The sequence below is a fragment of the Cyclopterus lumpus genome, chromosome 18 (assembly GCF_009769545.1).
Source record: "Cyclopterus lumpus isolate fCycLum1 chromosome 18, fCycLum1.pri, whole genome shotgun sequence".
In the NCBI taxonomy this organism is placed as follows: domain Eukaryota; kingdom Metazoa; phylum Chordata; class Actinopteri; order Perciformes; family Cyclopteridae; genus Cyclopterus; species Cyclopterus lumpus.
The window spans coordinates 2,679,556-2,707,477 of NC_046983.1; the positions used below are offsets into that span (position 1 = coordinate 2,679,556).

Consider the following 27,922-nt stretch of genomic DNA (forward strand, 5'->3'; position numbering starts at 1 on the left):
AAAATGTAGGCAAAAATATGTCAATATACATTAAAACAATATATCAATATACATAAAAATATGTCAATATACATTAAAACAATATATCAATATACATTTAAAATATGTCAATATACATTAAAACAATATATCAATATACATTTAAAAATATGTCAATATACATTAAAACAATATATCAATATACATTTAAAATATGTCAATATACATTAAAACAATATATCAATATACATTTAAAATATGTCAATATACATTAAAACAATATATCAATATGCATTAAAAAAATATCTCAATATACATTAAAAAAATATATCAATATACATTAAAAAATATATTAACATACATGAAAAAAGTATCAATATACATAAAAAGATATATCAATATAGATTTTTTAAATAAATCATCAAGAATCATTTATTGTCATTATGCAACACAGGGATGCAGAACACAATTCAGTCGTGGCCCATTTGTCGTACATTCTTGTCGCGCTTCACAGGTTTATTTGTTCAGCACATTTTATTTATTATACAACGAGGCAATTCAAAGCGCTTCACATAAAACCATTAAAAGCATCAAAACATAATGCAAAAGATCTAAAAACAATTAAGAACTTTCATTTAAGCATTAAAAACAGTCAAAAAGCAAGAAATAGAATAAAAGTTGCAGTGCAGTTAAAGACATTAAATGCAGACGTTGATGTCCTTGAATCTTGTTCAATTAAAGGCAACAGAAAGACATGATGAGGAACATGTCTCTGGGCTCAACGGTCACCGACCTCCATCTTGTTGTTCTGGAACCGAGCATCAGGAGGCCGGGGGGAGGAGCCTCAAGGTTAGCTTAGCGTCCTTCTGGGCTCTCCTCCTCCTCCTCCTCCTCTCTCTTCCTCCTCCTCTCTCTTCCTCCTCCTCCTCTTCCTCTCCTCCTCCTCTCTTCCTCCTCCTCTCTCTTCCTCCTCCTTCTCCTCGTCCTCTCTCTTCCTCCTCCTTCTCCTCCTCCTCTCTCTTCCTCCTTCTCTCCTCCTCTCTTCCTCCTCTCCTCCTCCTCTCTCTTCCTCCTCCTCCTCTTCTCTCTTCTTCCTCCTCTTCCTCCTCTTCCTTCTCTCTTCCTCCTCCTCCTTCTCCCCCTCTGCTCTTCCTCCTCCTTCTCCTCCTCTGCTCTTCCTCCTCTTCCTCCTCCTGCTCTTCCTCCTCCTTCTCCTCTTCCTCCTCTCTTCCTCCTCCTCCTCCTCTGCTCTTCCTCCTCCTTCTCCTCTTCCTCCTCTCTTCCTCCTCCTCCTTCTCCTCCTGTGCTCTTCGTCCTTCTCCTCCTTCGACTCCTCCTGCTCTTCCTCCTCCTTCTCCTCCTGTGCTCTTCCTCCTCCTGCTCTTCCTCCTTGATATTGTTGTTGTAAATAAGCAGAATCTGATTTTAAATCCTTAAAAAAATACAAACCATGATATTTATTTTTCTACACAACTCTGTTGACATTGAACACATCATCTGAGAATCTTCACTGTATATTAAAATAATAATGATATTTTAATCATGTTCCAAATTATTATTTTTATTCAACGTATCGTCGGAAAAAATGTGTTTTTAGTTTCCGGTGGAAGATGTAGAGACCTTCTGCTGTCCTGATGTGTTTTCTCAGATATGTATTTATATATCGTCTATGGACAACATTAAATATGGCCAAACCGAACTGACATAAAATAACTTTTCAAACACATAAAAGAACATTTAAAACGCATAACAGAACATTTAAAACCTCCCCGATTCTTAAGACCGCTCTCCATTTTCCTCCTTTTGTGAGTCAAAGACAACAATAATAATCAGGGTGAAAGTATGTTTCCCTTGAACGTTTATATTGCATGGGAATAGCATTTATAGAACATAAGTACATACATATTTGTGACCATAATAAGCCTGTTGCACCGGCTGGTCCGTTGACATCCATCAATGGAAAGAATGCTGTCCTTAATGACTGCGTGACACACATTCTGACGTTGACAGATAACTCTTTGTCTAACCAGAAGCACAAAAAGATGTTTACAGATATGTTTGAATGTAGGACACCTGAAGTAAATATTATGCCGTGAGAAGATGCCAAATTATGTGAGGATGCACATGGATTTTTAATTAATATATTGTGCAAATACTTTTGCACATCGTATGCTTTTATCCAAAGCGACTTACAATAAGTGCATTAAACCATGAGTCCAAACTCAGAACAACAAGAATCAAGCGAGTACAATTTCTTTAATAAAGTTAAACTACAAAGTGCTATCAGTAAGAGACATTTAAGTGCTACTAAAGTGTTAAACTACAAATTGCTATCAGTGAGAGACATTTAAGTGCTACTAAAGTGTTAAACTACAAAGTACTATCAGTGAGAGACATTTAAGTGCTACTAAAGTGTTAAACTACAAATTGCTATCAGTGAGAGACATTTAAGTGCTACTAAAGTGTTAAACTACAAAGTACTATCAGTGAGAGACATTTAAGTGCTACTAAAGTGCTAAACAACAAAGTGCTATCGGTAAGGGACATTTAAGTGCTACTAAAGTGTTAAACTACAAATTGCTATCAGTAAGAGACATTTAAGTGCTACTAAAGTGTTAAACTACAAAGTACTATCAGTGAGAGACATTTAAGTGCTACTAAAGTGCTAAACAACAAAGTGCTATCGGTAAGGGACATTTAAGTGCTACTAAAGTGTTAAACTACAAATTGCTATCAGTAAGAGACATTTAAGTGCTACTAAAGTGTTAAACTAAAGTGTTAAACTACAAAGTACTATCAGTGAGAGACATTTAAGTGCTACTAAAGTGCTAAACAACAAAGTGCTATCGGTAAGGGACATTTAATTGCTACTAAAGTGTTAAACAACAAAGTGCTATCGGTAAGGGACATTTAAGTGCTACTACGGCTCTACCCTCCCTATTCAAGGTATAGTCGAAAAAGATGTGTTTTTAGCGATGGAAGATGTAGAGACTTCCTGCTGTCCTGATGTCAATGGGGAGCTCGTTCCACCAATGAGGAGCCAGCACAGCAAACAGTCGTGACTTTGTTGAGTGTTTAGCTGGAAGTGAAGGAGCTACAAGCCGATTGGCAGAAGCCGAGCCAAGTGAAATACAGTACAAGTACAGCAAATGCATCCAACTTAGAGAAACTGGACAGGTTTGCCCGGTTGCACTTCATATCTTTTTTTGATCCCTGTCACGTTGTAAAGTTTTAAAAGTGTGTTTGATTTTACATAATCATAAAGCATTTGTTAAAATATAACTTAATTCAATCAATCGACATAATCCAGATCTCCTCCCCGCCCCCCCCCCCCCCCCCAAAAAAAAGTCACACAAAAAAATGGCGACCGCATTCTCTCAGAAACCTGATCCTGTGAAACGGAACGCAGCGTTCTGTCTGCGCGACATCTTCTTTGTCTTCAAGCGAATCGAGTCGAGAGCGGAACGCCGAGTTCCACGGCGCCTCCGGTTCCGCGGCGCTGGGCCTCCGGTTCCGCGGCGCTGGGCCTCCGGTTCCGCGGCGCTGGGCCTCCGGTTCCGCGGCGCTGCGCCTCCGGTTCCGCGGCGCCGGTTCCACCACGAGAGCCTCCATGACCTTCGAGGATGAGGAGACCGGAGCTACTGGAGCTATTTATTGGTAGGCTCCTTTTTTTAAAACGTCTCCTCCAACTCACTCAGGAATGTTATTTAGTTCATAGACGTTTTAGATTTGATTCCAGTGAGATATTAATGACGTTATATCCTGACATGGCTGCTAACAAGACTTTGTTATAGTCCTCCTCCTCCTCCTCTTCTTCCTCCTCTTCCTCCTCTTCCTCCTCCTCCTCCTCTGCTCTTCCTCCTCTTCCTCTTCCTTCTCCTGCTACTCCTGCTCTGCTCTTCCTCCTCTTCCTCTTCCTTATCCTGCTCCTCCTGCTCTTCCTCCTCCTTTTCCTTGTCCTGCTCCTCCTGCTCTTCCTCCTCCTACTCCTCCTCCTTCTCTGCTCTTCCTCCTCCTCCTCCTTCTCCTCCTCCTCCTCTCTTCCTCCTCCTCCTCCTGTGCTCTTCCTCCTCTTCCTCCTTCTACTCCTCCTGCTCTTCCTCCTCCTTCTCCTCCTGTGCTCTTCCTCCTCCTCCTTCTCCTCCTGTGCTCTTCCTCCTCTTCCTCCTTCTACTACTCCTGCTCTTCCTCTTCCTTCTCCTCCTGTGCTCTTCCTCCTCTTCCTCCTTCTACTCCTCCTGCTCTTCCTCCTCCTCCTCTTCCTCCTTCTCCTCCTCCTTGATATTGTTGTTGTAAATAAGCAGAATCTGATTTTAAATCCTTAAAAAAATTCAAACCATGATATTTATTTTTCTACACAACTCTGTTGACATTGAACACATCATCTGAGAATCTTCACTGTATATTAAAAAAATAATGATATTTTAATCATGTTCCAAATTATTATTAATTTTAAATAAAATCTCCGTTTTTAAAAGCAAATATTTAGTCATAAAAAAGAGCCCCGTGTTGATAAGAGTAGCACAGTAATAATAAAAGGCCACGCAGTGTTTGACCTTGGAAAGGGAGGGCCGAGAGGAGGGGTGTGTTCTCGCCTGCGATCTGCAACCTCACCACTAGAGGGCGCTCAATGTCACCCACTGTCCCTTTAAGCATTGCCTCAGTGCAGCTGAGCTTCAAGGACTTTCCCTTTAAGTGGCGGACACGCGCCACCTGGTGGCGGATTTGATTCACATCAGCTTCAGCTCACTCAATTGAACAGGAAACTTTTGACTTTAGTGACTCCTAGTGGTCATTTATAAATACTACATTTTAGAGATGTAAGCTATGACATTAGAGTAAATCAAGATAAGTTTTAGTTCTCTGCTTCATGGAAGTTTATTAATTTAGTTTAAATGTATTTTTAGTCTTTGGAAGATTGAAATCTCACACACTCAGATAAAAAAGCATGATCTAGTGGTAATTTGTCTTGGAAAATGTAGGCAAAAATATGTCAATATACATTAAAACAATATATCAATATACATAAAAAATATGTCAATATACATTAAAACAATATATCAATATACATTTAAAATATGTCAATATACATTAAAACAATATATCAATATACATTTAAAAATATGTCAATATACATTAAAACAATATATCAATATACATTTAAAATATGTCAATATACATTAAAACAATATATCAATATACATTTAAAATATGTCAATATACATTAAAACAATATATCAATATGCATTAAAAAAATATCTCAATATACATTAAAAAAATATATCAATATACATTAAAAAATATATTAACATACATGAAAAAAGTATCAATATACATAAAAAGATATATCAATATAGATTTTTTAAATAAATCATCAAGAATCATTTATTGTCATTATGCAACACAGGGATGCAGAACACAATTCAGTCGTGGCCCATTTGTCGTACATTCTTGTCGCGCTTCACAGGTTTATTTGTTCAGCACATTTTATTTATTATACAACGAGGCAATTCAAAGCGCTTCACATAAAACCATTAAAAGCATCAAAACATAATGCAAAAGATCTAAAAACAATTAAGAACTTTCATTTAAGCATTAAAAACAGTCAAAAAGCAAGAAATAGAATAAAAGTTGCAGTGCAGTTAAAGACATTAAATGCAGACGTTGATGTCCTTGAATCTTGTTCAATTAAAGGCAACAGAAAGACATGATGAGGAACATGTCTCTGGGCTCAACGGTCACCGACCTCCATCTTGTTGTTCTGGAACCGAGCATCAGGAGGCCGGGGGGAGGAGCCTCAAGGTTAGCTTAGCGTCCTTCTGGGCTCTCCTCCTCCTCCTCCTCCTCTCTCTTCCTCCTCCTCTCTCTTCCTCCTCCTCCTCTTCCTCTCCTCCTCCTCTCTTCCTCCTCCTCTCTCTTCCTCCTCCTTCTCCTCGTCCTCTCTCTTCCTCCTCCTTCTCCTCCTCCTCTCTCTTCCTCCTTCTCTCCTCCTCTCTTCCTCCTCTCCTCCTCCTCTCTCTTCCTCCTCCTCCTCTTCTCTCTTCTTCCTCCTCTTCCTCCTCTTCCTTCTCTCTTCCTCCTCCTCCTTCTCCCCCTCTGCTCTTCCTCCTCCTTCTCCTCCTCTGCTCTTCCTCCTCTTCCTCCTCCTGCTCTTCCTCCTCCTTCTCCTCTTCCTCCTCTCTTCCTCCTCCTCCTCCTCTGCTCTTCCTCCTCCTTCTCCTCTTCCTCCTCTCTTCCTCCTCCTCCTTCTCCTCCTGTGCTCTTCGTCCTTCTCCTCCTTCGACTCCTCCTGCTCTTCCTCCTCCTTCTCCTCCTGTGCTCTTCCTCCTCCTGCTCTTCCTCCTTGATATTGTTGTTGTAAATAAGCAGAATCTGATTTTAAATCCTTAAAAAAATACAAACCATGATATTTATTTTTCTACACAACTCTGTTGACATTGAACACATCATCTGAGAATCTTCACTGTATATTAAAATAATAATGATATTTTAATCATGTTCCAAATTATTATTTTTATTCAACGTATCGTCGGAAAAAATGTGTTTTTAGTTTCCGGTGGAAGATGTAGAGACCTTCTGCTGTCCTGATGTGTTTTCTCAGATATGTATTTATATATCGTCTATGGACAACATTAAATATGGCCAAACCGAACTGACATAAAATAACTTTTCAAACACATAAAAGAACATTTAAAACGCATAACAGAACATTTAAAACCTCCCCGATTCTTAAGACCGCTCTCCATTTTCCTCCTTTTGTGAGTCAAAGACAACAATAATAATCAGGGTGAAAGTATGTTTCCCTTGAACGTTTATATTGCATGGGAATAGCATTTATAGAACATAAGTACATACATATTTGTGACCATAATAAGCCTGTTGCACCGGCTGGTCCGTTGACATCCATCAATGGAAAGAATGCTGTCCTTAATGACTGCGTGACACACATTCTGACGTTGACAGATAACTCTTTGTCTAACCAGAAGCACAAAAAGATGTTTACAGATATGTTTGAATGTAGGACACCTGAAGTAAATATTATGCCGTGAGAAGATGCCAAATTATGTGAGGATGCACATGGATTTTTAATTAATATATTGTGCAAATACTTTTGCACATCGTATGCTTTTATCCAAAGCGACTTACAATAAGTGCATTAAACCATGAGTCCAAACTCAGAACAACAAGAATCAAGCGAGTACAATTTCTTTAATAAAGTTAAACTACAAAGTGCTATCAGTAAGAGACATTTAAGTGCTACTAAAGTGTTAAACTACAAATTGCTATCAGTAAGAGACATTTAAGTGCTACTAAAGTGTTAAACTACAAAGTGCTATCAGTAAGAGCCATTTAAGTGCTACTAAAGTGTTAAACTACAAATTGCTATCAGTAAGAGACATTTAAGTGCTACTAAAGTGTTAAACTACAAAGTGCTATCGGTGAGAGACATTTAAGTGCTACTAAAGTGTTAAACTACAAAGTACTATCAGTGAGAGACATTTAAGTGCTACTAAAGTGCTAAACTACAAAGTGCTATCGGTAAGGGACATTTAAGTGCTACTAAAGTGTTAAACTACAAAGTGCTATCGGTAAGGGACATTTAAGTGCTACTAAAGTGCTAAACTACAAAGTGCTATCGGTAAGGGACATTTAAGTGCTACTAAAGTGTTAAACTAAAGTGTTAAACTACAAAGTGCTATCAGTAAGAGCCATTTAAGTGCTACTAAAGTGTTAAACTACAAAGTGCTATCAGTGAGAGACATTTAAGTGCTACTAAAGTGCTAAACAACAAAGTGCTATCGGTAAGGGACATTTAAGTGCTACTAAAGTGTTAAACAACAAAGTGCTATCGGTAAGGGACATTTAAGTGCTACCAAAGTGCTACTACGGCTCTACCGTCATGTGATTGCTGAAGAGGTAACGAAACATTTGTAGTGAATACACATGATTAAAGATAAAGTACGATTTTCTTTTTTACAAATGGATAAACAACATCAAAACAGTATCAAATAAACAGTGAGTTATAAGCTCTCCTTAATATTTATAAGCTAAAGTTTAGCATTATAAAGTAAAAGCACGAACGTATTACCGTCAAATCGTACTTAAAGTACAGAATGCAGAGAGGCTCATTTCAGAATAATGTATACGATTCAATTATTGATGCCTTAATATGTTCATCACTTTAATAGCGGTGCAGCACATTTAAAATACTTGCAGGTATAGCAAAAAGATTATTAAAATGTATATCTAATTAATTACTACCGTAAGCCTGAAGACACTCAGAGATGTGCACGGCTGGACTTTTGGTTGGAATGTACAACATACAAACCAGTTTTATTGTTTGATTTTAAAATGTTTTACAAGAATATGAATGATTACAAGAAACAAAATAGGAGTAAATATGACCTCTTTACCACTATAAAAAGAAAAAGCCCCCAAATAAACTTAAAAAGCACCCAAAAGCCTTCAAACAAAGCCCCAATATTTGTTGTCACTGGCTATTTATAATTTTTTTTTACATGGAGCATCTCTCACCTCCAGATCCACACATGGTTAACGAGTAAACATGGCCGAATCGTTGGGGAATACTGTAATCTTTGCAATAAAAGACTTCTTTAAGATAACACTTAGTTGGCCGAACTCCTTCTTTGGTGGTCAGGATGAGTATCGGCCCTCACAACCTGTTTCCTATAGCAACCGAATCATTTTTGACTCAAAAAGATTATCAGGAACATCAACTTTCTCGTTTAAGTAAATGTGCTGAGGGGGCGGGGCCTCAGCCTATCGTTTTTAAAATGCCCCCCCATTTTCCCCGCCCTCAACCGGACAGATGATCAGCGGGGCGGTGTTTCTCCCGTTGTCATGGAGACAGGGGTTTAAGTACGGGTACAGGGGCTCGTTGAAGTCACACCCGCTGAAGGTGTAAATGTGGGTCTTGGCCTCGGCGTCGTAGAAGGACACCGATCCTTCCTCGTAGTCCAGGAACACGCCCACTTTCTGGGGTGTTTCCTGGAGGCGGAGGGTGACGGAGGGGCCGGCGCAGGCGCTGAGGCTGCCGCCCCTCCGGCGACAGACCGCCCAGTAACCGTTATCGGGGTGCACCGTGATGGTGCCCTTCCTGTTGATGGACTCCTTAGCCACGCCCAGATCCCAGTCGGTTTTGTCGCCAACCTGGAACGCAAAGTTACAAAAAATAGAGAATTAGACGAGAATAAAAATATTGTACATATTTGAATCATAGTGTTTCACAATGTTATTTCTATTTAATTCACGTCTCTTGACTGTTTCAGTTCTTGTGTATCGGTATGATCCAAAACACAGAGGTACACTCCTCGTTGGTGAAACCCTACGAGGCAACGAAACCGTAAACATTTTAAAGATCTCAATAACTCCCAAAGCACAAATTTGCACGCGACATCCTCTTTCCTCGGACCCTCACATTGGATGAGACACAACTCCCCCAAAAGACCCTTTTGTCAGGGGGGGTCCTGAGCTCCTACCTGAACCACCCAGTAATGTCTGCCAGAGGTGAAGCACTGTTTCCCCAGAACGGAGACGCAGGAGTCGAACCTGCGGTGGTCGTCAGGGGGGGGGGGTTTCTTCTGCTGCTGGCTGAGGCTCACCTGTGGATCAACAACAACATCAGTAATATCCACAATATATATATATATATATATATATATATATATATATAAGTTTGCCGCATATTGACGTCGCACTGTACCTGCTTCCCATCTGCAGACAGACACAGCCAACCCGAAGCCGTCACTGGATCCAGAGTCACGTCCACTGGGGACGGAGAGAGAGGTACGAGTATTGGAAGGCTTCACCAAAAAAATGCTCAATTGGACTCAAAACACATGTAATATAATCAAATTTTATATAATCACAGATTCATGTGAACCAATTTGACTTTGGGTACAATTTGCTAAATAATCAGGAGCTCTTAAGATAGAAAAACATACCTGCATATTGATATACCATACTCATTTCTATCAAGAAAAGGAGAGAGAAAAAACACGTTACTTTGCTGCATGAAAGATTCCTACATTCAAATGATGATAATATTTATATTTTTCATATATATATATATGAGGATATCAGCGCCATCACAACCTTCTGCAGACAGTTTCTTTTCAAGTTCATGGCACACTTCCACCAGCTTGGTGAAGGCTCTCCTCACTGGCCCCATGTAGCTGGCAGTGTGGACTCTGACCTCAGACCAGTTCCTGCCCAACATCGGAGCACTCAGAAGGGGAAAACACTAAGAAAAACAGGAAGACAGTGGCACACACAATGAAATACCATTCTGGGCTCTAATCTAGCTCATGTATGAATAATCGTGGATGTGTGGGTGACCTTTCTGACCTGTAGGAGATGGAGATTGTCGTCGGTGTGGTCCAGGAGCTGCAGCTCACTTTGTCTCCTCTGGAGTTCGACGATTTCCTGGCCGAGCTCTTGGCGAAGCCTCGCCTCCGTCGCGTCGGCCGCTTCCTGCTTCCTCTCGATCTCCGCGATGAGCGAAGCCTGGTTTTTCTCAATGACGCTCACCACCCTGGTGACGACCTGAATGCTTTTCTCTATCTCCTGTTCTTTATTTATCTGCAGATGGGCATAAATCTGTATTAATGAAGATGGAAAAAATAGGAGCTTTTTTTTCTTCTCTATTCATTGGCACTGTTGTGGTTGTACGAAAAAAGACGAAAGGCTCTCTTTTGCCGTGGTTGCCGCACCACTGGCAACCTGTCGGCCCATGTCGGACAAATTGAAATTGAAATTCAGAGGATCACCAAAGTTGGGACATGAATGCGTGTTTACTTAACATATTGAAAGACAATACAATACAAAAAAAGGTACCTTGCTCGACTCTGCTGAAGCGTTGATATCCTTAAGTTTACAGAGTCTGGCCTGGACCATTTCATGAAAGTCTCCTTCGATTTTCTTAATCTGAATCTGCAACGGTTGCACGAGAACACAAATACAGCATCAAGAGCACTGTCAGGATGCAATTAAATCAAAAATGAGTCTGCAGGCCTATAGTTCTATTATGGCATTTCCGATGAAGGTAGTAGATCATTTTCCTCACCCGGACCTTCTTGCTCTCCTTCTCTATCGAGACCGTTTCGTGGTGTTTGTGCTCCGACTCTCTGCACTTTATACAAATCGGTGTCTGATCGCGCTTGCAAAACTTATTCAGCGGCTTGTTGTGAGTTCTGCAGAGGTGACTGGTGGCGAAGGTGGCCGGGTCGGTGAGACTGTGCTGCGTCAACACCGGATCGCTCAGGTGAGGCTTCAGGTGTTCGCAGCAGTACGACAGCTGGCACACGAAGCACGACTTCATGGCCATTGCGGGGTTGACCGTACAGCTGTCACACGGGACTTCATCTCTGGAAAAGTCTTTTAGCGGCATCCCTCTCCTCAATGTTTTCTTGTATGCTGGCCTGCCCCTTATAGACCTATTGATTCAATACAGGTCTGGTTAATTCAAGTCGGAGAAAAAAAGTGCTTTAAAAGGTGTATTTCTATTATGCATCGTTAACAAAAAAAATGGATACGGACTCTTTAAACTTCTCGGTGATGTCTTTCAGTCCCACGTTGATCCTCAGTTCTGGACGTGTTTTGAAGGCCTCTTTGCACAGCGGACACTCCGTCCTGTGTCTCGTGTCCCAGAAACGTTTGATGCATCCCAGGCAGAAGTTATGGCCACACGGCGTGGAGACGGGGTTGTGGAAGATATCCAGACATATAACGCACCGGAACTGCTCCTCGGACAACGCGAAGGCCATGTTCCTGACAGAAGGAATGACGATATTTTTACATACACATGCAACAATTGTGAGTGGATTACTTTTCCATATTACAATGTAGAAATGTCTTTTGAAATAGTCCATATTTTAACGTATAGTTGTACCCTACTGTGGCAGCGGGGTGTGGTTAGGCTCAGCTGCAGAGTGGGTGGAGCGGGGGTGTGGTTCAGGGAACGGTGTCCACGATGTGTAAATCAGCCTCAGCTGGGATCAATTGTGTGTGTGTGTGTGTGTGTGTGCCCGAAACTCAAACGTGTCACACCTACATTGGCTTAATTGCGGAGATTTCCAGGGTGCATTTTTATAATAATTGTAAAAAGGTATACCGAAAGCCAGGTGTCATCCAAAACTGAAATTCTTTGTTTAAAATTAATTTTTTTTAAGATTATGTGCAGAAAAGATGCAGCTAGAGTGGGATTATGTATTTGAGTGTTCAGACAATAAATGTTATAGAAAAGTTCACTGCACGAATAAAATATCGTCATTATATGCAGACGACCTCTTGCTTTATATGTAGAAAGAATAAAGATGTTATACAACTAGCTATCTATGAATAACTGCTGTCTTCCCATAGTCAGTGAAACATGTACATATCTACAATAGAGCCTTTTATTACTGCTACTACAACTACATTAATATGTTTAAATCCAAAATACAGTTTTGCCATTAAAAGACTATTTTCCCATTCGCTGCATACACTATTTATATATATAATATATATAAGTATATGGACTGAATAGATTTCATATATCCCACAGCTTTTTCGTTGATATCTCAAGTAACAAAACAAAAACTCCCTAAAAAATATATATACTGTGTGGTATTTTTTTTTTTTCATTGGAAACAAATTAATGAATTTATGCTTCATGCTCTATTAACTTTTTTTCCACCATCAACTGCATATTTAGTTGTTTTCTTAATTACCACCTACTAAATTGGAAGAACAGTCATACAAATTGTTGGTCACCATTGACAACTGTAGACCAAAAACTAAAATACTTTTCAATATAAAGTGGAAACTAGAAACATTTACAGACTGCTACTTTTTAAAAATATAATATATATATATATATATATATATATATATATATATATATATATATATATATATATATATATATATATCTGTTAAATGCCTAACGACAACATTCTTTCTGGTAATTAAGTTGAATTTGGGGAATACTTTTGGTGATGATGCAGTTTTATTGTCGCTGTTGTTGTTGAAATATTAAAATATTTGATTATTAGTACAGTTTTATGATGTCCAAGCCGCAAGATGTTCACGAAAAAAACAAATTATATAAAATCCTGTGCTGCATTTCATATATATTCAGCCGGACAAAAACAATGTACTTTTTTGAACGCTGTTTTTTGTCAAACAAAAGGACGTGAAATTTAAGCCTGCACAAAATATCCTGATCTACAGTTAAAATATCTCATCTACAGTTAAGGAATGTTTTTTTAACACGGTTTGAATAAATAAGTTTCCATGGAAGAGAAAACTCATCGGAGAAAAAGGCAGACACCAAATAATCTCTAATTGGGAGCAGATTACAGTGGGAGTGTCCAAATGTCCTGGCAGGGTTGGAAACAAGTACTATTTAACTGAGGAATGTCACAGCGCTGCTTTCGCCATTTAAGTGTCCTCTGTGGCTTCAATACTAATACATAAAACTCTCATAGAACATTTTAAAATGATGTAGTAACATTTGGTGCATTTCTGGCCCTTATACGTTGGTTAAAAAGGGCACATTTTACATGAGATTGCGATTGCCGGGTCAAGCAATCGCAAAGTTTCCCTCTCGAGGGTCCGTAAGAAATAATATACTTCCGCCACGTGTGAAGTCGTCGAGAAAACTTCGGTCTCTCCGTCTCCATCTTTTTTTTTCCCCGCGTGTGAAGTCGCCAAATCTTTGCCGAGAAAACAAAAAATAGCCGACACTTTCATGGGGAAAGGCACTTTAACTTTTAATACTCAAGAGTACTGATATCTCATTGCACATTGTTATCACTAATCACACTTTTACCGCTAAATAGAAATAACGTCTTACCTGTGTGGGTCCACAGAGAGATACTCCTCAACAGGTGTGTTGACAGCAATTGCGTGCGTGTGTGTAGAGAAGCGCTCTTAATAAAGACATCAGTTCCTCCCACACTGACGTTCATCGAAACTGGTAATTCATGTTCTTCTTTGTTTTTACTTGTAGATTCCGAACATCAGCATTCACATATCCACTGCAGCCGGTTATGAGACACCCCCCAACATCCTTGTCTGCGCCTCATGTGTCTTTTCCTGTTCAACCCGTTAGCTAGAGGCTGCGAGACATATTTAACATATTTTACTCTCACTCGACGGGTTTAAAAATATTTAAAATATATTGTTTTACAGAGCAGCGCTGTGATTCAGGCACTCTCCGGTTATTGTATATTTTACGTGTGTCGTTGGTATGTTTTTAATGGCACGCATTTAAACATCAAATATTTGCAATTTTCGTCAACACAAGTTTCGCCTTATTAATATTTGTGAGACAATTCCAATGTTTAAGTATCTTGACGATCCTGTCATCTTTGTTTTTGATTGATTGATTGGTCATAAATTCTTCTCGTATTGATATTTGATTTCCGTTGAGTCATCAATTATTGTATTCAACGCGGGCACTTTGTTTTAAAACCTAGCGTTCTCCCCTGAATGTGTTTTCAGAGGTTTGAAATAAAACTAAACGTTCAAAGTCTGCAAATTTGAAGAAAACTACATTTTAATTCTGGCCTAAAAATAGCGTATAATTAATCAATTATTGAATGTTTATCAGAATAAACTGGGACCGATTGTAAACCCCTGTTTCTGTCAATATTGCAAGTTTTGATTACGTTTAATGAAAATATTAATGTTTTTAAACGTATTTGTTCTTACAGTTGCGCATGGCAACTCACTACGGTATGCTCCTCCGACCTCGCCACACTTTCTACGTTAACACCTGTTGGAGGGGATTTTATATACACTTGCACATGTAGATAAGAAAGTTTATGTTTTAAATTAATACATAAAGAAAGTTATGATAATTAATTTGGGATACTATGAGGAATATTCTGGAGGAATGTATTATGAAACATAAGAGAGGATCACTGTTTTATTATTCTGTTTGTTAATGACAAATGTAATGATTAACTGTATGATGCATTAGAATGAATGTTTTATTGTTTAGACAATAGTTCAAATGGATGCCGATTGAAACCTAATGTGTTGCTTTTATTCTGAAGGCAGGATAGTAGGTTTTATTCTGACGGGGAACTTCCGGTCCCTGACCGAATGTGTGCACTTTGACCCCGCCTGTTTACTAATTAGCTTAGCGAACAGAACGGTCGGCATCCTTTGAACTGACAAATAGAACTAACCTTTAGGTCTGAATTCATTTGCATGACCAGACTAACAGCCGAGCATTTGGGAGCTGCAGTCCGTCAAATATTGTTCAACTTTAACTCATTGAATCCTGAATTTCCTGCCGGAGCCTTAAACAAATCTTACGCACCCAAAACAGCAGCTCATAGAGCAAGGTGCAGGATGTTGACAGGTCAACAATACAAGGAGTGGGAGGAGAAATTAGAAATAAGCCATGACACATAATTATTGTTTCAGGACTTTCACAAATTCCGTGGGCGCCCACGGTGCTCATTGTCCTGAGCTGTGTGAAAAGGGACATCACTGCGATGGTTACATGTAGTACAATCCTTTTTCATCCACGGTGACCCCGACGTGCGTGCTCAGTGCACTCCCCGTTGCGGGGGAGGTACGGTACGGTGGCCCTGAGGGTCAAAGCACGGAAAACACATTTCATAAAACACAAGGACGATTCAGAAACACGACGACATTCAAACAGAGAACTAAAATATCGTGTGCAAAGTATAAACCCGTTGTAGTGCAGAGCTCTATTTCTCCCTGGTGGTTTATATTTTGGTTAATTTTAAACACCCACAACCTGCTGACGGGCACTTTTTTAAAAACTAGCGTTCTCCCTGAATGCGTTTCCAGACATAAACATAAAACTAAACGTTCGAATGTCGCTGAGAGTCTTTTTTTTTTTAACAGCATCCACACATTTGAAGAAAACTACATTTTGATTCAGCTGGTTGTGGGTATTCACTTTAAAATCAACCAATCTCATCGCTGCCCTCGAAGCTGCCTCCAAACGTGCAAAAAACGTAGCGCTACTTTATTCGACGTCCATGACCGCCCTAATCCCGGGTAACGTAACGGAGCTCAATGCCACCTCCCATTGGAGTGACCGTCAAATACACATTTTCTGAAGGGCTTTCGTCTTTTGTGAAATGTTTTGTTGTTTATATAACATATAACGTGTTTGCGGGCGAATTGACGCCAGGCTGCATTGTGGGTAAAAGCTTATGGATCAAGGCTTTGCGGTAATCTTCCACTCTTTGTAATAGTTGTCAACATCCTGCACCTCTCTCCCATTCACCCTCCGGCGTTTGTCTTTTGTGCTTGAGAAATGTTCCAAACTGTAATTACAGTGCAGTGTAATTTAAATATAGAAATGGAAAAAAATGCCAATATAATGTTTCAGTTGAACTGGGCTCTAACAAAGAAGATAAAGAGGACACGACCACAAATGTTTTTAACAATTATCCATTCGACCGTATTAAAGAAGTAGATGGAATACCTTTTCTTTTTTTTACATTTTATTATTTAGTGTCTATTTCATGTAATTATTATAGTAGCTCACTCAGGTTCAAGGGAGCTGAGTGAATCAGGTTGTACATTTCCGCATGTTTGATTGACACATTTGGCCTTTTGCACCGGTGCATTTGGCAGTGGATGAATACTCCTGGCTAAAATAATCATTAAAAACATTCTGCACATCCTGGCAGTGCAAGTGTCTGTTACAAGGTGGAGTAGAAAGAAGATATGTTTATGTAATGTAATGTTTCTGTCTTCAATCTCCCCGATGTTGTGCACGTCAACTATGTCCCACAACAATGCGCACTGCGTAGACGCCATCGCCACCCGATGTTAAAACAATAACCCGTGGTCATGCTGTCGTCAGCAGAGGAGGAGGCGTCGCCTCAGCTGCAGACTGCGAAAAAGAGTTGTGGTATAGAAGCACGGACAGTTTACAGAGCGTGCAACTCTAAAGCGAGCCGTGCTTTATGGTCTGTTTGACTCTAAGTGGACCATAATGTACTAAATGAACATCGCGCTGTATTAAAGAAGACTTGAGACTAGAGATTGAGACCAAAAACTCATGTTTACAACCAGAGGAGTTGCCCCCTGGTGGTCAGGAGAGAGAATGCAGCTTTAACACATGGAACATAGACTTCTATACAACCAGAGGAGTCGCCCCCTGGTGGTCAGGAGAGAGAATGCAGCTTTAACACATGAAGCATAGACTTCTATACAACCAGAGGAGTCGCCCCCTGGTGGAAAGGAGACAGAATGCAGCTTTAACACATGAAGCATAGACTTCTATACAACCAGAGGAGTCGCCCCCTGGAGGTCAGGAGAGAGAATGCAGCTTTAACACATGAAGCATAGACTTCTATACAACCAGAGGAGTCGCCCCCTGGAGGTCAGGAGAGAGAATACAGCTTTAACACATGAAGCATAGACTTCTATACAACCAGAGGAGTCGCCCCCTGGTGGCCAGAGGAGAGAATGCAGCTTTAACACATGAAGCATAGACTTCTATACAACCAGAGGAGTCGCCCCCTGGTGGTCAATAGAAAGAATGCAAGTTTAAGGGACTTCAGCGATGGCTTCACTTTTCTGAACCAATCGGGTTGTTTTTCAGTGTGTGTGTGTGTGTGTGATGTGGGCATGGTGAAATTCTGAAAGTATATTCATGCACTCAGAAAGGATTGGATACATTTAACACACACACACAGACACACACACTTGGGCTGTGTAGCAGGTGTGTCTAGTTAATCACAAGGTGAGTACACTCAATCAATCTGAAACAGTATCTTGCCTCTGTCAAAGTCAGGTTATGCTGGGTATGCAAACACACACACACGCACACACACACACACACACACACACACACCCACACACACATAGTCGGGCTTCAATCGCTTCAATCACTTGATTTTTTAACACGAGGATAAGAGGAATAACTCCAGACGCCTCTATGTGGAAAAGGTTCACAACTATTTCTTCTATTATTACAACTTTGGGGCTTTCATGATTCAGCCACATTTAGCAGTGTTTTGACCCTTTGACCTTTTGGCGGAAAAGGGAGCTGGTGCAATCTCAACCAACGGCATCAAAGGAGCGAAGAAAAAAAAGATATTTGGAAGATGGTTGGACGGCAATTATGTTGAATACTGTTCCCTGGTTGCTATGGTTATCTCTGGATGTGAACACAACCCTTTATGTGTTTAACCCCGACCGGCGAGGGGGACACTCATTCACGAATAATTACATTTACAACTAAATGCATCGTCGCTCGATCTGAACCACGAGAATCTTTGTTAACAACTGTACGAGCAGCTGAAAGTCCGACATGCAAAATGTGTTGTTTTTTTCCACGTCCTCCGACTAAAATGGAGCATTAAACATTTTTAAATCATTTTTTTTTTCCGTGACTGAACGCCAAAGAGGTCCATGCACGCGTGACCGTGTCGGGGGTTCGGTCCATCAACCCCCCCCCCGACACACCTGCAGGTGTACACCTTGCGCGTCGGCGGCCTGCAGGTGTCTTCTTGCAGCTCACCCTGAACCTGAGAAATAAAAATGATTTAAGAGACTAAAAAATCCTCCAATCAGTTCCGGTGAGAAACGGATTCCAAGTGGACGAGCCTCCCGGGTATCGTGGGAAAAAAAGAATTAAAAAAACCTGTAACCCGAGAACCTAGAATTACAGAAGGAACAATCATCTCCGCTCCCATGTCCGAGCCACACGAGGAGCGCCGGGCTTTGGCCGAGCCGTGTAATTAAAACGTTCACAAAAACAATGTTTTAAGGTACTTTCCGCCAACCCAATATTTAAAGGTCCTTAAAGTGGTTAAAATGCTCTAATAGACGAATAAAGAGTTATTTTTCCTTCCTCCGTTCGTGTGAATGATCCAGACAGAGAGAGGACGTTGGAGAGCGTCAGAAGATCTGGAGAATCTAAATGACCATAATTTACTAAATGAACATCACGCTGTATTGAAGAAGACTTGAAACTAGAGATTGAGACCAAAAACTAATGTTTACAATGTTTACTGAGGGAATAAATCAAGAGAAGTAGAGTCATTTATATAGACTTCTATACAACCAGAGGAGTCGCCCCCTGGTGGTCAGTAGAGAGAATGCAGCTTTAACACATGAAGCATAGACTTCTATACAACCAGAGGAGTCGCCCCCTGGTGGTCAATAGAAAGAATACAGCTTTAACACATGAAGCATAGACTTCTCTGTGTGATGTGGGCATGGTGAAATCTGAAATCTCAGCGTTGTCCATGCCAAAGTAAACATAAACGTACAGTAATAGTGTCATATTTACTGTTGCAGTCGCTGTAATTAGCCTTTTACCATATGTATTACATCGCTTTGTTGAGTACTCTATTGTCTTTGGGCTTTTATGGGCTGTTATTGCTGAATAAGCCTCGTGACGAGCCTTTGGTATAACACTAATGTGTCATTGGATGCAACAAAAGGCAATTTTTGTTATGATTGAGCCCTGAAAAAGCTGAAGATTATGCTTCTTGCTGATTGATTTTAAAAAGCCCTGTTCGTGGCAGATGGTATAAAATAAGGATGATTTAACTGTAAGGGCGTATTTAAATTAGTTTGGGATGATGTAATAAATATTGAGTTAAGAAGACGCGGATGAATGAATGATTACTGAAGTGTTTTTATTGTTTGTCTGTGTGCTTCTTCAAAGACTCACTTGTTTTTGGACACACCCGGTTTCTGTGCATACGCAGTGCCTGCTTATTAAGTTATTAAGTTAATTGAAACGATTGTATTCGTTGAACCAGAACATATAATAAGTGGTTGAGTGCAGTGAACGGATGTGACATTGATAATCGTTGTAAGGAGAGGCTTTTAACGAGCCCATACGTCGCACTCCGTCACCCTAAAGGTCATAAAAATGTCTCGTGAGCGATTGGAATTAATTAACGACAATGTTAATGAAACTGTATAAGAATCAGATTTTACTGTTTTTTTCGATACTTTTTCTTGTACATGTATTTTTTGCTCTTTGATCTTTTCGCATGCTTCATTCTTTAATAACATCGACAGTCGTCAGAGAAACTATCCGTCTGCCTGCCTTTTGTTTTTATTGTATTTTGATGTATTTTATTGCCCCCGAGTGGACGTTGCAGGAAATGCTTACAGGTTTATTTAATTATTTCGGGGGTGGTTACGCAAGAAGCCAAACATCGCTGACTCGCAGAAGGAAGAACATCGTACCTAAATATCTTTACCGTGATGCATTTGTGGAACCTGCTCACAAACTCACCGTTCGGCGCAACTCATAACATTATTTTTAAATGCTAAATATTCCCTCACAACTCATAATATTAGTGACTCATAACATTATCTTTAAATGCAAATGATGCACTCGTATTTCAAGATGTCACTCCAACAATACGTGGTTCAAAGAAATGTATTATACATAAAGAACAAGTTCAACGTGTTCTTCTCGAACTTTAATGTGGCATCCCCGCCTGAACCTTTGTTCGTTTGATCTCGTTTGACCCGCAGAGTGTTATAAATGGCATACAACACTGTTATTATAAGGCCTGAACTACCAGCACACACACTGCTGAGTACGTCACCTCTAAGCTGACGTTACCTCTAAACTGACGTCACCTCTAAACTGACGTCACCTCTAAACTGACGTCACCTCTAAACTGACGTCACCTCTAAACTGACGTTACCTCTAAACTGACGTCACCTCTAAACTGACGTTACCTCTAAACTGACGTCACCTCTAAGCAGACGTCACCTCTAAACTGCTGACGTCACCTCTAAACTGCTGACGTCACCTCTAAGCAGACGTCACCTCTAAGCAGACGTCACCTCTAAGCAGACGTCACCTCTAAGCAGACGTCACCTCTAAACTGCTGACGTCACCTCTAAGCTGACGTCACCTCTAAACTGACGTCAGAGACGCTCGGCGACTTAAATGTGTTTTTTTTTGGCAAGATTGTACTAAAAACGTCTTCTTTTTTTTTCCCGTTAGAAGGAAGCGTGTTCCCGACACCTCACCGGTGTCTACGCGCGGTCAGCCAACTGAGCAGAGACCTGGAGGAGATCTGCTCTCTGCACGGTCGCAACCTTTTCGAGTCCAACGTGCATCGTCAGGGACGTCAGTCCGGTTTGTACTTTATGGTCACATGACCTTTGCTCGGTGAAGGAGCCGCTGCTGGTCCGGTTCCAGGGATTATACGACCGGGTGCAGCTTTGTTCAAAGGTGTCGACAATGCACCGAGCTGAAAAGCATGTGACGATAACCATAACCCGTGGCCATGTTTGCAATACGCATGCAGAGCTGCAGAATTCCTCAGGTTCAGGTTTATGTATGTTTCAGGTGCGTCGAGCGTTGGAAAAAACGTGAACCATTGGACTTAAAGCGCCCCGCCCCGCGAGGCAAACACACTCCCTCCTACTACCCTCTGGTCCCGTGATCCCATAAACACACACACACACACAGATACCACCTGCTGCATGTGTGTGTGCATTATGGTAACTAATAGTGGGGTGTGAGGGAAATTACAGTTCTGAAGACGTCTCCGGGCTCAGGAGAGGGAGGGTTCTGGTGAGGAGGTCACGGTGCTGACGGTGCATCTGCATTCACGCTCATTCGTACAGCAGCAGAGCCGCCAAGGACCCGAGTGCGACTGAACGGCTCCGACCGCCCGCAGGAGTGCATACGCGTGAGAAATATTCAATAAAAATATGTAAAAAAAATATGTTTTTGTTGCAACAACAACGACTGAAAGTTTTAGCTTTTTTGAATCTATAAACTGTATTTTCATGGCTGAGCTACAGATTAGATATGTGTAAGGCCTTAATCCTTAAACCTTACTGAAGGGACTTATTGTACTCCATAATTACAGTGATTTGATTATTTAATAAAAACAGATATAATATGCTAATCGAGGAGTTTCAGAGGAGGATTTTGTTACTTTTGGACCGAGCTATTTTTCACCGGTCCTAGAATGTGTGCTAAGCTAACCGGCTAAGAGTGGCGTCAACCTCCTCTTCTAACTGTGTCTGAGTCAGCAGCTTTTCTGCTCGTTGCCCTTGAGCAAGGCAGTGAATCCTAGTTCATTTCAGTCCCAGCAGCTCTTCATCCGCTCAAACTTTGCCTTCTGTTATTTCAACTTACAATTTTACCCATTTAAAGTTTACATCCATTTTATTTCTGAAGTTTTCTGATTTACTTTTAATGATATAACTGTTTTAGGGTTGTTGGTGCACCGGTGTCATTGTGTGGCTTTTCTTCTGTGGGAAGTGAGGTGGGTGTGTTTGTTTTCTTAGACACACACACACACACACACACACCGATGACTAACACGCCGAGGCCGACCAACCAGCACAGGGTGTTCGAGTTTCATGTAAATGTGTATGTTCAATAAACAGTTTACTGTGAGAGCGTTTATGTTTCATGATGAAAGGTCGTTCTGTACTTCCTCTATCAAACATCTCCCTGTCTCACCTAACTTCCTGTTCGACTATTTCTCTCCGCAGGCAATGGCCTCCCTCGGGTGTTTCCCGTTGCCAGAAGAACAGTTCCAGTGCAGCGTGTGCCAGCAGGTGTTCACCGACCCGGTCACCACGCCCTGCGGACACAACTTCTGCCGGGCCTGCCTCCGGGCGGCGTGGGACGGCGGCGACGTCTGCCGGTGCCCCGCCTGCGACAAGCCGTTCACCCCCCGGCCGGAAATGAGCATCAACGCGGCCTTCAAGGAGCTGGCGGACGCGTTCAGGCGGGCGGCCGCCGCGGTCCGTCGGGCCGAACCGGGCGAGGTGGCGTGCGACGTCTGCGCCGCGACCTCCCTGCAGGTCGGGGCCCTGAAGTCCTGCCTGGTGTGCCTGACGTCATACTGCGAAGCCCACCTGGAGCCCCACCGGAGGGTCGGCGCCTTGATGGTCCACAAGCTGATCGAGCCGGCGACCGGCCTGCAGGAGCGGATGTGCCGGAAGCACGAGAGGCTGCTGGAGATGTTCTGCAGGGACGAGATGGAGTGCGTGTGCCGGTTCTGCACCGAGACGCAGCACAAAGGTCACCGGGCGGTGGCCGTGGAGGAGGAGAGCGGGGAGAGGAAGGTGAGGCAGGGTTATGGGATGGATGAGGGTTATGGGATGGATGAGGGTTATGGGATGTTGGGGAAATACGGGTGAAAATGAAAAGTTTTACTTTGGTGAGAGCGGTCGTGTGAGGAGACGTTGGGTTAATAATGAGATGAGGACGTGAGCCTATAGTGCCCCCTAGAGGGGAAATGAAGATGTTGCAGCAGCACGAAGATATAAATAATAATACAGACAAATAAGAACAATAAGAGGAATTAAATCGTATGCAGAGTGAGGAGGTAAAAGGACAATATGGTTACTTGGATTAGATTAGATTTTACTTTATTTATCTCCAGGGGGGGAAATTACTTGAAGCAGCAGCAAAAACCTTTTTTATAAATATAAAATACGATAACAAAAATTTAATAAAATAGCATATTACATTTAAGAATTTAAATAATAATAATAATAATAATAAAGGAAATGAAAATGTAAAAAATAAAATAAAATAGCAGGGCGTATTGCATTCAATAATTAAAATAATAATAATAATAAAGAACATGAAAAATGTATAAATTAAAATAGCAGGGCATATTACATTTAAGAATTTAAATAATAATAATAAAGGACATGACAATTTAAAAAATAAAATAAAAATGAAAGTGTATACAGTGTATCGAAAGTTTAAATTTAAACAGGGTTCACCAAACTAATATATAATTAATACTAATAAGTCATTATTGTTGCCTGTATTAATAGAATATAAATACAATATAGTATATAATGTAGTAAGACAGTAGATTATCAGAATATAATATGATATAGTTTAAGCTACAATGGCATTACTAGTATAACAGTATACATTATAGCAGTATAACATGTATTTAATGGCAGAGGATCTCTAAATGTATATTAAAATCATCAGAAAGTCACCAAAGGAGTTTCAAATAGCAATGAAATCCTGAATATTAAAATTCTACGTGTCTCATAGCCTCGTGTATTCGGCCAGCTGAAGGTTTCCGTTCATCTTCTGCCCGTTTAGGTCCAAATGAAGAAGAGCGAGGAGGATTTCCAGCTGATGATCCAGGAACGCCTGAAGAAGGTGGAGGAGATCCAAAGCTGCCTGAAGCTCAGCAACGTGAGTCCAAAAATAAGTTGATTTGGGTTTTTTTAATTAGAAAATATTTGTTTTTGCATTTTGCTGTGTGGAGGTCACCTGAAAGGTACATCACTTTGTAATGTGAAGGTATATATATATATATATATATATATATATATATATATATATATATTGTATCCCCGTCCAGACAAATACAGACACGGAGACGGAGGCGAGCGACCTACTCTTCGCGTCTCTGATTCGCTCGGTCGAGGAGAGACAAGCGGAGGTCAACGCGGAGGTCAAGGAGAAGCGGGGCGACGCCGAGCGGCGGGCGGAGGAGCTCGGCGACGAGCTGCAGCAGGAGATCTCCGAACTGCAGAGGAGATGCGCCGAGCTGCAGGACCTGAGAGACAGCGAGGACCATCTGAACGTCTTACAGGTGACGAGCAACACCTGAAACTGTGGAGAAGACGAGGTTCTAGGGGGGAAAGCTATGCTCAAACGCCTTTTAAAATCAATGCGCTACTCACATTCATACAGTAATATTGAAATGTCTCTCCCCCCCCCCTTGGCAGAAGTCTCCCTCTCTCATGTCACCTCCTCCCACCAGAGATTGGGCGGAGATCGACGTGGACCCTGAACTGTGCGTGGGGACGCTGAGGGGGGCGCTGTCCAAACTGGACCGCACCCTGACCCACGAGTTGGCCGGCCTGAAGAAGGAAGGTCGAGCATCTAATCGGGAAATATTACAGTAAAAAAAAATAAAAAAATCGTGACGCCTTTTGAATTCATTCTTCTCTAAAGTTTCATGCCTTTTTATTTTATCTTCAGAGATGAAGAAGATGCAGAAATATGCAGGTGAGACCTCACGTCGTTTTCAGTGTCAGGTTAAATGCATTGTGGCATGTTGGATTGCTTTATATTAATAATAATAATAATAATAATGTTAAAATATTATGGTCGGATTTTTTTAAACGTTTTGATTTTGCTGCCCACTTGTGGTTGTGTCACAAAAAAAATGGAGATAATTAGGCTGAAAGCAAAACACTTAAATAACAATTAATAATTAACAGCAAGATTGTCCCATATTTATTGATTTTATTGATTTATTGTCTACTTCGGGGCTGAAATGTTCTTTTTTTGCTGCTCACGAGACCCAGAAATTAAGATATCAGTGAAATAATACGACATTGCAACACAAAGAAGTAGTGAAATAAAGATTTTATTGCATTTTGGCAGAGCAAGATTAATATATTTTTTTCAAATCCCTATTTATTCATTAATAAAATCAGTTCTAACGTCGTAGGAGGGGACGAATCTGTATTAGGGTGACGAAGTCGATCAATATCGATATTGTGACGATATCGTGCGGGTTGACTATTGGTGCTTTTTTAGAAAATACTTACAGAAGGAGATTTTTAATGTGGATGTAATCTGGGAAAAGGAGAATAATAGAACACTTTACTGCCGTGCAACACTTTGAAAACCAGGAAAAGGACGGACATCGAAGGTCTCAGACGACGTCTGGTTTCGTGTCACGATGTAGACGCAACATCGCCCTATTTTAACTCTGTTTCCATCTCCCTAGTCGACGTGGTTCTAGACCCGGCCACGGCCCATCCGAACATCGTCCTCTCGCTGGACGGAAAGCAGGCGGGCCGCGGCGAGCTGCTGCACGTCGTCCCCGACAACCCCCAACGCTTCGACCCCGTCATCTGCGTTCTGGCCAAGCGAGGCTTCCTGTCCGGGAGGTTCTACTTCCAGGTCGGCGGCACCTATTGACGGCGTCGCGATCCGTTTTTTTTTCTTCTTCTTTTTTCTGCCGTTTCACGGTCCTTCTTGCTTTTTTTTGTCGTTCAGGTCGCCGTGGGGACGAAGACCTTCTGGGACCTCGGCGTGGTCAAGGAGTCGGTCAACCGGAAGGGGATGATCACCTCCAATCCGGAGAACGGCTTTTGGACGGTGCGGCTCCGGGCCGGGGAAGAGTACCGCGCGTTGGACTCCCCCTCGGTCCTCCTCTCCCCCTCGGTCAAGCCGCGGGCCGTCGGAGTGTTCACGGATTACGAGGAGGGCACCGTGTCGTTCTTCGACGCGGACGACAGGTCTCACATCTACACCTTCGCCGGGTGCCTGTTCTCGGAGAGGGTCTTCCCCTTCTTCAGCCCGGGCGGTCTCGACGAAGGGAAAAATACCGCGCCGTTGGTCATCACGGATGTTAACCACCTACGACCGTAAACTTGAGACGTAGGCTTCCATGAGCCTTTGATGGCGTTTCCGAAGATCTCGACTTGCAGAACCGACTCAGTGTTTGATAGTCTTGCCTCCTCGGTTTCTGGGGTTCTACCGCGAGTTCACCAGCAGATCTCAAAGATCAGAATGCATCGCAGCCTTGAACCTTTTAGCGCTCCTGTTCCAGTCTCTCAAGAATATGTAATTCAGATCTTTTGAGTGTTGGTCATGGTGTACATGGTGGCACCAGGTGGGGTTTGGCCCCAAATGTGTATTTAAATTACAAAAAAAAACATATTTACTCACGATCAATAAAAAATAGTTAGGATTGATTTAGTCATTTGGTGTAATTTAAAATGTCCTCAATCCCCTCAAAGAAATACAGTCATACTGGGACGTAACCCTGAGACCTTTGAACAATGCATAATAATACCAAAACCACTATGACATATTATGGGATTGTATTTGCAATCCAGACTTTTAACTGGATGTAACATTGACATTACATGGACAATGTTTACAGCTTTAATCTTAATGATCAAAAAATGTTGTGAGAATAACGTCGACATGTTTCAATGCGTGTTTCTTTGGTGATTTGTTGATGAAATAAAGAAACTTGTTTTCCTCTGGACCCAGAAAACCTTCGCTGTTTTGCAGATCTTTTGCATCCGTCCAAAACAGAGCGCCCATTGTTTCCATGTGCTTTGCATTCTTAGAGGACACACGGCAAACCATGCAGGGAGGATAAGGACGGACACTTTAGTGCACTACTCCACTTCACTACTGAGTCACGGCCTGTGCACAATGTGATCTCACCCCTACTCCAACTGCCCCATGACGTCCTTTTACCTCTCGCACGGTGCCTTGACACCAAAGGTTTGCTCGTGTTTCACCTCGTTAAACCAACAACTTTGGCTTTTAGTTTCTCACAACGTTGGCCTTCTAAGGTGGAAGTCCTGTACTTGTTTGACCCATCCATCATATATATATAATCCCTCCAGCGTGTCCTCGGTCTTCCCCGGGGCCTCCTACCAGTTGGACGTGCCCGGAAAACCTCTAATGGGAGGCGTCCAGGAGGCATCCCGACTAGATGCCCGAACCACCTCAGCTGACTCCTTTGGACACGAAGGAGCAGCGACTCGACTCCGAGCTCCCCCCTGATGTCCGAGCTCCTTACCCTATCTCTAAGGCTGAGCCCGGCCACCCTACGGAGGAAGCTCATTTCGGCCGCTTGTATCCCAGATCTCGTTCTTTCGGTCACGACCCAGAGTTCGTGACCATAGGTGAGGGTTGCACAATGACATATTTTTTATAAAGCTGTTGAGACTAATGTGTTAGCAAATGGATGCCTATTTACTACATCATCATTCATTTGGAGGAGTCTTTCTGGCCACCGATTGGCCGTAAGTCCAATATCCAATCTCCTTTTTAGCTCTGTTTTGGTCCCCACCACCTCCTGAAGAACAATTGTAGCATGCATACCTGCTAACTTACCTGGTGCTGAGCCAAACAACTGTTTGTTCCTCTGTCCATAAGAACCCAACAAATACAATATTCTTTTTATAC

General features: G+C 41.6%; 2 protein-coding genes across 2 annotated transcripts; one reads left to right on the forward strand and one right to left on the reverse strand.

The window, feature by feature from the left end:
- Window positions 1-8,253: 8,253 nt before the first annotated feature.
- On the reverse strand, window positions 8,254-11,326 carry LOC117748104 (pyrin-like). Its single transcript, XM_034557729.1, has 8 exons — window positions 11,066-11,326; window positions 10,837-10,932; window positions 10,348-10,581; window positions 10,096-10,243; window positions 9,945-9,971; window positions 9,704-9,768; window positions 9,480-9,602; window positions 8,254-9,150 (listed from the first exon to the last, which is right to left on the reverse strand). Exons 1-8 carry the CDS (start codon window positions 11,324-11,326, stop codon window positions 8,770-8,772), a joined length of 1,335 nt encoding a protein of 444 aa, XP_034413620.1. The 3' UTR covers window positions 8,254-8,769.
- A 9,651-nt stretch (window positions 11,327-20,977) lies between these two features.
- Window positions 20,978-26,940, forward strand: LOC117747527 (E3 ubiquitin-protein ligase TRIM39-like). Its single transcript, XM_034556833.1, has 9 exons — window positions 20,978-21,665; window positions 22,199-22,250; window positions 22,483-23,061; window positions 24,068-24,163; window positions 24,333-24,566; window positions 24,703-24,850; window positions 24,959-24,985; window positions 25,716-25,891; window positions 25,988-26,940. Exons 3-9 carry the CDS (start codon window positions 22,486-22,488, stop codon window positions 26,360-26,362), a joined length of 1,632 nt encoding a protein of 543 aa, XP_034412724.1. The 5' UTR covers window positions 20,978-21,665; window positions 22,199-22,250; window positions 22,483-22,485; the 3' UTR covers window positions 26,363-26,940.
- Window positions 26,941-27,922: the final 982 nt, after the last annotated feature.

Coding starts and splice junctions, on each gene's coding strand:
- LOC117747527 (XM_034556833.1), top strand. CDS start 22,486: ATGGCCTCCCTCGGGTGTTTCCCGTTGCCAGAAGAACAGTTCCAGTGC. Junction 24,164..24,332: donor GCTGCCTGAAGCTCAGCAAC/GTGAGTCCAAAA, acceptor ATCCCCGTCCAG/ACAAATACAGACACGGAGAC. Junction 24,986..25,715: donor GAAGATGCAGAAATATGCAG/GTGAGACCTCAC, acceptor CCATCTCCCTAG/TCGACGTGGTTCTAGACCCG.
- LOC117748104 (XM_034557729.1), bottom strand. CDS start 11,326: ATGGCCATGAAGTCGTGCTTCGTGTGCCAGCTGTCGTACTGCTGCGAA. Junction 9,972..10,095: donor AAAGAAACTGTCTGCAGAAG/GTTGTGATGGCG, acceptor TTTTCTTGATAG/AAATGAGTATGGTATATCAA. Junction 9,151..9,479: donor GACATTACTGGGTGGTTCAG/GTAGGAGCTCAG, acceptor TTTGCGTTCCAG/GTTGGCGACAAAACCGACTG.